This window comes from Chrysochloris asiatica, unplaced genomic scaffold, assembly GCF_000296735.1.
Source record: "Chrysochloris asiatica unplaced genomic scaffold, ChrAsi1.0 scaffold00008, whole genome shotgun sequence".
Classification (NCBI taxonomy): domain Eukaryota; kingdom Metazoa; phylum Chordata; class Mammalia; order Afrosoricida; family Chrysochloridae; genus Chrysochloris; species Chrysochloris asiatica.
This window is the reverse complement of record NW_006408526.1, coordinates 20085033-20094473: the sequence shown is the minus strand read 5'-3', so window position 1 is coordinate 20094473 and position 9441 is coordinate 20085033. Positions and strand designations below refer to the sequence as shown.

The window sequence follows — 9441 nt, the reverse complement described above, 5'->3', positions numbered from 1 at the left end:
TACTCCCGTAAAGATTTACACCCTCGGAAACCCTATACAGGGTCGCTATGGGTCGGAACCGACTCGATGGCACATAACAACAACAACAACACTGTGAAGGAATACATTTCTGGTTGTTGAAGCTGGAGAACTCTGATGATGAGCAGCAGCCCCACTCAGTTCTGTCTCCTTATCCATTGCTGTTGTAACAGAAATACTACAAGTGGGTGGCTTGAACAAACTGTTTCTTTCCCAGCAGTTTAGGGGGCTAGCAGTGCAGATTCAGAGTGCTGGCTCGAGGGAAAGGCTTGCTTCCATTCCTTCCTTACGGAATGGCCCTTACCTCTTCTGAGCTTCTGCTCCTCTGTTCATGTGGCAGCTCTCCTCCTTCATCTCTGCTTCTCTCACTTGCTTGTTCAGTCTCTTTTATATCTCAAAAGAGATTGACTCAAGGTACTCACCCTATACTGCTTTTCTCTCATTAGCATAACAAAGACAACACAATCTTTAAAAAAACCGCCTGCATACAGGTTAGGATTTATAACACATATTTTGGGGAGACACAATTCAATCAGTAATACTGTGTACACCTAGTATTAGTTCCTTCATAGTTTTGGGGTTTTGTTTTGTTTTGTTTTGTTTTTACCATTTCTTGGTATATTATGACATGCCCTCATTGCTCTAAGGAAATCTTACTTAAGAAAAGACCATTTTCTCAGTTACTGAGATAAATCTACTATACACCACTTTTTTTTCTTTTTTTTTATTCTGTACTGGCCATTGGGAAGATTGTGAAAGTTCTTTCTTAAAAGTAAGAATTAAAACACTCTACATGAAAGGATAATTAAATTAAGCATGCTGACTTGTTTTTTTTAAATAAGTGATTGTGTAAGGCAGAAAAACGATTAATCATGGTTTGATTTTTTTTTTTGACAGATATTTCCTGCTTCCAGCTCAATGACTCCTCCTATGACAGCTTGGAAAACGAGCTCAATGAAGATGTGGATGCTCCTTGTAGTGACCTTATAAAGAAACTGGGTCAGGGTAGCAGAAGCATGGATTCTGTCTTAACCCTCAGTGACTATGACCTGGACCAGCCCGAGGTAGAAGGCCTTTTAACCCTGAGCGACTTTGACTTAGACCATTCTAAAGATGAAGACGTTCAAGTGAAGCGGCCTCTTGAATCCAAGCCGGTGAACATTTCAGTGGCGTACACTAAGGTCCCATTGCGGGACCCTGCCAGAGCCCCCTCCAGCATATGTACACCCACTTACCTATCCACAGCTACCCCCAATGCTCCCAAGAGCCTCAGGCGCCATCGGCGCTGTTCCGAGCCTAGCATCGACTCTCTAGACTCAAAACTTTCCTATCTCAGGGAGTTTTACCAGAAAAAGCTACGCAAGTCCAGCTGTGATGCAATTCTCTCTCAAAAAGATGAGCACTATACGAAACAGACTCAGCCCCTCCAGGAAGCGGGGAAGGTGTGTTTGAAGCAGAGTTTAGTCATAGGCACTGATACAAGCAAGAAAAATGCCACTCATCAAAATGTTAAGAAGAAAAGCTTGTCCATTGCTGAAGGAAATCATGGGAAACACTTTCCTAAATCCAAGCCAGTGTCCATATCTGTGGCTTCGGACAGTGGCGCGTCTTCACAAGATCGTTGCAGGACCCAGCCCACAGCTGCAGACCCACCTGCGCCCTCCCCACTGCACACAGCAGATGGCCTCAAGAGTTCAAGGGTGCACCGGCGCTGCTCAGAACCCAACATAGATGACCAGCACTGCAAGCTGACTTACCTCAGGGGCATTTACTCAAAGAAACATCCTAAAACCAGCTGCGAAGCTGGTCCCTTGCATGGAGAGGAAGAGTACCTCAAGCGACACAAGTCTTTGCAGATAGAAGGACAAAAACTTATCAATCAGAGTTTGGTCATGGGGATCGAGGTAGGCAAGAGTAGTGCCACCAGCCAGAACACTGAAAAGGTTTTACCGCCAAGATTAACCATTTGCCCCAGGACTAGTTATTCCAGTTTATCTTCCCCAGGCACGTCCCCGTCTGGCTCCTCTGTGAGCTCCCAGGACAGTGCTTTTTCTCAGATTTCTGAGCATTCCGTGTTTACACCCACTGAAACCTCCTCTCCAATAGATTGCACTTTCCAGGCTCAGAGGAAACCAGGCGAGCTCTCTTCTGACTGTAGCAGTCCCAGCTTTGTTTCTGTCACGCACAGTTCCTCACCAGGGCAGGCAAGCAGCCACCTAGCTTATCCAAAAAAGGACTCTCTAGAGTGGCATTCACAAATGCATTCTGTAACCCTTCACCCCAGCACATGGTTGAGGAATGGTGTGGCCAATTTGAAAAACTGGTCCCTCAAAAAGAAGACAAGGGCATCTCAACCAGAGGAAAAGAAATTAAGTTCTCTGAGAGGACCCACAGAGCCCCCTCCACATGCTTCTGGCTTCCCAGAAGCCAACTTACAGCAAGAGAGACCAAAAGACATGCGCCTGAGGGCAACTGAAGGACTTGGAGCTGGACAAACAACCGAGTGGTATGGTTCTTACCACTGCCAGGACTCAGAAACACATGGTAGCTCTCCATTCAGTGTCCTGGAAGACAGGCTCAAGTTTTGTAAAAAGTCACACAAGGAAGTAGAGGGTGGTGGTCAGTGCTCTCCTGGTGCTCTCCCTTGTGAAAGGTCCTCATCCAGCTCTTTGACTGTGGATGATGTGTCCAGCCCAGACTCAGGGCCTGCTGTAGCTTGTGATGATGCAGACAGACATTTAACCAAAGACATTTAGCCACGGTAAGAATCTGATATCTCCGGAAACAGGAGCTGGACTAATTTTAACGTAGAGACAATAATTAATTATGACCCTTTGGTATAAGATACCTGGGAGAGGTAGCACGAGGGTAATCATCACTAATACTAAGGACAACAAAAGGGTTCTCTGTGTGTGAGATTACTTGGCAGAAAGCTTATTCTCAAAAATGCGGTCACCTAAATATTTGGGAGGCTTTTCCTTATTAGAGCATGGGATATGTCCTGTCATAACATTTTTAGAGAATACCAACTGTGGGCTAGAGAAAGTAAGCTGCTGTTGAGGAAATAGGTCTTACGGGAACATTCTGTGAGATAAGTTACCTGAGAAGAACCAGGATCTCATGATGAAAGATTAGGGATAAGGAAGAGAGGAGTTAGGGCACAGATGAAACCATCCACAACCCATGGAGTATTTTTTATAAGTAGGCAAGAAAAAATGCCACTGATCAAAGCATTAAGGCAAGCTTGTCTGGTAATGAAGGAAATCATGTGAAACTCTTCTCTGCATCCAAGCCAGTGGCCATTTCTGTGGCATCTTGTAGTAGTATTGTATCCCCACAGGATTATTCTAGGAACCAGCCCCACTGATGCAGTTAGGCTAGAGAAAAGTAGAGTGGTTCAAGAACTGTGCTACCATGATACTGGTTTTTTGCGGGTTTAGTTGCTGGATTAATATTTTCACCCTAGAGTCTTGCATTGCTCTCCAAAGGCCCCAAGAAACAAGTGTCAAGAAGGAACTGGTTGCTCATTTCAGTGGCCTTTCCAGAAGTGCCTGTGCTTGGAACATGCTCTAGAAGTAGAACATGCTTTTCTGTGTAAAAGGTAACCTCCTGACAGTTACCTGAATACTGTTACCAACAATTGATCCAAGCATGGCTCCCTTTTGCTGAAGTGATTCTCTGCAGCTTTGCCTCTTAGATTACAGTTAGCTCAGAACAATGATAAATCACCCATTTGGCAATTCAGAGAGACAGCTTGTTTAGAGATCAGCAGATTATACAAAGTCACAGAATAGAATCCCACTGATGGGGCTGCCAGGCCTTGTTTGACAGTCTTTGACTTTGGGTTTTCTCACTTCCAGATGTGTTTCCCTATTTTTGCCCTAACTAATTCATGACTTGTGGATGGTTTGTACCCCATTGGTTTATTTCATAACAGTGGACACTTCTTTCCCTTCCCCTAAAGATTTCTCAAAGCGCATCTCCTCACTAGGGATGGATTACTAGAGCTTGCCAAAGGAATAACACCAGGAATGGTTTGCATCTTCCTTCATTTGAACTACTTACCTATGAAAGTTGCTAAGAGCCCATATATTGGCTCTCTTCAGTCTCCCACGTGACTCTACCATCACATGAACGTGTTGCCCATGAACGATAGCTTATTCTAAATTATTTTATCGCTCCCCAGGAAACATTTCAAGTGTTGTTTGCCTGTTACCCTAAAGGTTGAGATTTTTCATTACAGAAAAACACAGATAATGATGTTTTTTTCTTAAGATGAAGTCTTTCCAGTATTAGCTATAAGTGCCACTACCTCTCGGGGACATGGCCCACTTTGCCCTAAGCACGATCATCAACTGTTAGGACTCTGGGTCCAAAGGGCTCCTTCATGACACAGGTGTGAAGTGGATTTCACCTTCTAACGAAGCACGCCTATACTAACACTCCTAAGTATCCGTGTACATCTTTCTTTTTTTGTGGTCTAATGTATAAAGTCAATGGGGACTCCTCTGACCCTTCGGGAGTACCGTTGTCAGAACTGCAATATGTGGATGAAGCTCTTATGACTTGGAGTATCTTTCTGGAAGAAAATTAACTTCTCTCCTTACCAAACTAATAGCTCTCGTCTTTTTACTTTCATACTAGCAGGTAGAAAAAAGTCATCCACCCAGTTTGAAGCATAGAAGAAAATAGATGCTGAGGTTCTTCAATAAACCATTCCTACTCTGTGTCCCTCTAGATGCTCCTATAATAATTCAATGTGAATAGTTTGGTAATATTGCTGTAAAGTATTATATTGTATAATTTGAAGGCAAACTCCATGTCATTTTATTATACTCCATCAACCTATAATATATTAGACTGATGCTTTATCTAAAATGCTTTGAGTTTGTATAATATATCTTGACAAATTTTACTACCATATGTTATGTAATAAATGTGTATTTTTGTACTTGCAGAAACTGCTGCTAACTTTTAAAGTTTGTTTTTGTTTTGTTTGGGGTTTTGTTTTTGTTTTTTTAATTTTCAAGGCACTGATAATGGATATGTATGATGTCCATGCTGTCTATGAAATAAAATACCATTCTGCAGAGTTGATCCCACAAGAGTAATAGCGCGCCCTTTGTAGAGTTGTTTTCGTTGCTGAGCCCAGTTTATTCCCCTTACTGTTGAAAATTTCACAGAAGGTAATAAGTGCAGAGAAGTCTTGGTGTGGTGCTATGGATTAATGCACCAGACCACAAAGCCGTTTGAACTACAAGGTCGGTGGTTCAGGCTCACCAGCTGCTCCTCGGAAACCCTATACAGGGTCACCATGGGTCGGAACTGACTCGATGGCGCTTCCAACAGCAACAAGTGCAGAATTGGAATGTTGAGTTTTTCGTTATAAGCCATGTTCATACTTTCCTGAAAAAAAACAATTTTCCCTTTTATACTTTTTTTCCCAGACCTTTTTACCAAACATGTCATGCTTCAGACACCAGAATCTTCATTTTCATAGGTATTGTTTTGATTGGATTTCTGAAATCAGACATCATTCTCATTTCAAAAGAACCATCTGCTCAAGTTTAATTGCTTGCATGAGGTTTTCTTTTGAAAGTTTGTGCCATTCTGAGTACCTATTGAAGACAGATATGCCAAGACATGGATACTTTTAAGGTGGCATGAATTTATTCAATAATGCTAGTTTCTTTGCCTTGTCAAAGCTCACTGAGGTTACCACTGTGTTAAATTTAACCACCACTTCAAAGGGATTCAGAAAAAACATACAGTCTTTGTCGAGAAAAAAAATTAATTTGCTCTAAGTGTGCATTGAACACCACAGCCGCTGTCAGAAATGTCATGGATGAGGAGATGTGAGCAGTGTGCACTGATGTTACTTTCTTCCCAAATTTTACAGCAGTACATGGAGTTTGCTTTTGGAAATAATCTTATTCTACCAAAAATACTGAATTTAAGAAATCCTCTCACTTTGTGTGTGTTTCCTTTTCTTTGCGTGTCATCTTGGTGTGGCGCTGTAGGATAAACACTGGACTGGTGACCTCAAAGTCAGCAATTCAAATCCACCAGCAGACCTCGGAAACCCTGTACAGGGCTGCTATACAACAGCATACAACAACAACAATAGTTCCTTGAACCAATCGGTGATATATATTGTCTGCTGAAAAGAAACTAATTTCTGAGACTATCATGTACGTTGGTCCAAATCCTGGTAATGTTTAACTCGGTTTTTCCTACCTGGTCATGTTTTAGTGACTTGTGAGGAAGCCTTTGTACACTGCTTATTTCAGTGCAAAGAAAATTTGATTGCCAGGATGCTTCTGGTCAATAAGTTTTATTTCCTGCACATTAAAATTTGGGGAAATGGTAATGCTCTTTATTCTGCATAAGTTAAGTTTCCTGCTGAAAGGAAACACTATTCTTGAGTTCTGTGTTGCCTACCAAAAATGGGAGTTCTTCCTGATCCCTGTCCCTCCACTCCCTTGCCCCCTCACACTGTGTTGAGAAGCTTTTATGAGTGAATTATTGCAACTTCCAGGTTCTTTTCTTTCATAAAGTGAATTCCTTGAACTTCAGTTCTGCACACTGTCAAATGTAAGATAAAATGTTCAGAGGGCTCTGGCATGTGGTTTGGAGAAGTCTGTGTTGAGGTCCCACAGATGTAGACATGGGATGTGTTTAGCATACGTTGTACCTTTGTTTGGATACTCCCGAGTTCTCCTCATCCAGAACAGAGCACCGTGTGCATTTCCAGATAGTCCTAAGTGTCTTTTTTCTAAGCAGGTAAATATGCTCTCTGGAATATGATTTTATATGAAAATGTAAGATGGGGTTTTTTAAGATATTAAGACTGGAATGCTAATTGATATCTACTACTTTTGCTTTTATTAAATGCTGTCGAGTTGCTTCCAACTCATAGCAAACCCTGTGTAGGGTTTTTGATTTGCAGCTGGGGGGCTTTCTGTTTGGGGTTTCTTTTTTTTCCTATTCTGACATACATTTGGTCTTTCCCTCCTTCCTTGTCCTCTTAATGACCTTTTGCTTTTTTCTTGCATGATGTTCATTCCATACCACAACTTTTCTGGTCTCTTAGGTCATTAGTGTCTAATGCATCCAATCTTTTTTTTAACTTTTTAATTGTGAATCGATTGAAGGTTTACAGAACAGATCATCAGTTTTACGTTCAACAAATCATATATTTTTCTTCATTACATGGTTGCTGTCCCATCCATGCACCAATAGTTAATGCATTGACCTCTATTCACTTTAACTACTGCATTCCTTCCTGAGTCTCCCGCCAACCCCATGTTTCCTCTGCCGACCTCCCTCTGGTTATATATTGCCTGCCCATCACCCATGTCAACACGTGTCTACCCTCTAGTGCATGCATCATTTCCTCCTCCATCCAAAAGTGGGCTTTGAACTGACAAATTTGTGGTTCACAATCCAGCGCTGATCCCACAAGCACTATGCCAAGAGTCCCAGGGTTGATTTTGTTGTTAATACTGATGAGTTGGTTCCAACTCATAGCAACCCTGTATAGGATTTCCAAGGAACAGATGGTGGGTTTGAACTGCCAACCTTGTGGTTGACAGTCCAGTGCTGGCTGACTTCAGATTCGAGTAATTTGGGATTAAATGCAGCACTTCTCCCTGCAGCCTTTTGTTCTGCTGTAAGGAGTGAATGAATTACAAAGTAGGCGCATTACTCTGAACAAGTTACTGAGAGTTCTAAAGAAATTACCCCTTCACTGTCAGGCCACAGTGACGCTAAATGTTACTGCCTCAGATTTTCAGAAGGAAGAGAATGATTTTATACTTTTTCCCCAAGATGACTAAGAAGTAGAGAATCATCAAAATGCATGAACACAGAGAATATGAATGATGCTTCATGACAACACCAGTAAAAAGAGGAGGAAAACCTTAGATGAACTAGTTCAAGGAAAAAACAAGTACCACAACTTCAAAGAAAACTGATGAGGGGGAAAGTGATGGTGAGAGGGGTATTAGGGCTTCCAATGATAACTAAGAGACTTCAAAAAGTTTGTGGAAAAAATGGACTGAAAGCTCCATCAAGATCAACATGTTTTTGTAAGCAATGATACCAGCCATTTAGTCCATCCCTAAAGAACTGAGAGTCCTGTTAACTATCAAAACAATCTTTTTTACATTATTAATGGGAGAGAAAATGGGTACCCTTTAAAGTTGGGGGTTTTTTTGTTTTTTGTTTTGAGATTAGGAAACAAAAAGAGAAAGCCAATTCAGGAGTGTAAGGTGGCTGATTTCCCATCAAAGTTCTTGCAAAATGCCTTTTTTTTGGTGACAGGAATTAACAGGGTCATTGTTGTGCTGGAGAAGGGTTCTGGTGAAGTGTTCCTGAGTGTTTTTCTGCTAAAGCTGTAACTAACTTTATCAGAACACTCATAAGAAGCATATGTTATCATTCTTTGACCCTTGAGAAAGTCAAGAAGCAAAATGCCTTACTGTTGTTAAGTGCAGTCAAATCAGTTCTTATTCATTTGTTGTTGTTAAGTGCAGCTGAGTCGGTTCTGACCTATAGCGGTCCTGTGCAGGGTTTCCGAGGCTGTAAATCTTTACAGGAGCAGAACGCCTCATCTTTCTCCCGCAGAACAGCTGGTAGTTTCGAACGGCTGACTTTAAGGTTCGCAGTTCTTATTCATAGTGACCCTATATAAGGTTTCTAAGCAGTTTCGTTCTGCTGTGCATGGGGTCGCTATGAGTTGGTTCCGACTCGATGGCACCTGACAACAACAACAACAAGGAGTGTCTGGGAGTTTGAACCGCCAGCCTTGTGATAGCAGTCCTGTGCATATCTTACAGTGTCACACCAGGCCTCCAAAGTGCCTTGTTGTTTGTTAGGTGCCATCTAGTCGGTACTAACTTATAGGGACCCTTTGCACAACAGAACGAAACACTGCCCTGTCCTGGGAGCAACTGGTCCCTCCTGACAGTATGTCTGAAGTACGAGAGACAAAGTTTGGCCATCCTGGCCTCCAAGGAGCACTCTGGCTGCACTTCTTCCAACACAGATCTGGTGGTTCTTTTGGCAGTCCATGATACTTTCAATAATCTCCTCCAACACCGTAACTCAAAAGCATCAATTCTTCTATGGTCTTCCTTATTCATTGTCCACCTTTAGCATGCATATGAGGTTATTGAAAATACCATGGCTTGGGTCAGGTGTACCTTAGTCTTTAAGCTGACATCTTTGTTCTTCAATACTTTAAAAAGGTCTTATGCAACAGATTTGCCTAATGCAATACATCATTTGCTTTCTTGACTGCTGCTTCCATGAGTGTTGATAGTTGATCCAAGAAGAACGAAGTCCTTGACAACTTCATTCTTTTCTCCATTGATCACAATGTTGTTTACTGGTCCAGTGGTGAGGATTTTTGTTTCTTTA

At 41.9% G+C, this 9441-nt stretch overlaps 1 protein-coding gene across 1 annotated transcript in view; it reads left to right on the top strand.

Moving 5' to 3' along the window:
• The window catches only part of ARHGAP20 (Rho GTPase activating protein 20), a 145478-nt gene extending 142704 nt beyond the window's left edge, over positions 1–2774 (top strand). Inside the window, exon 15 of the mRNA XM_006833810.1 lies at positions 916–2774. Coding sequence (XP_006833873.1) covers positions 916–2774 — 1859 coding nt within the window. The remainder of the gene's footprint in view (positions 1–915) is intronic.
• The last annotated feature ends 6667 nt before the right edge of the window (positions 2775–9441 follow it).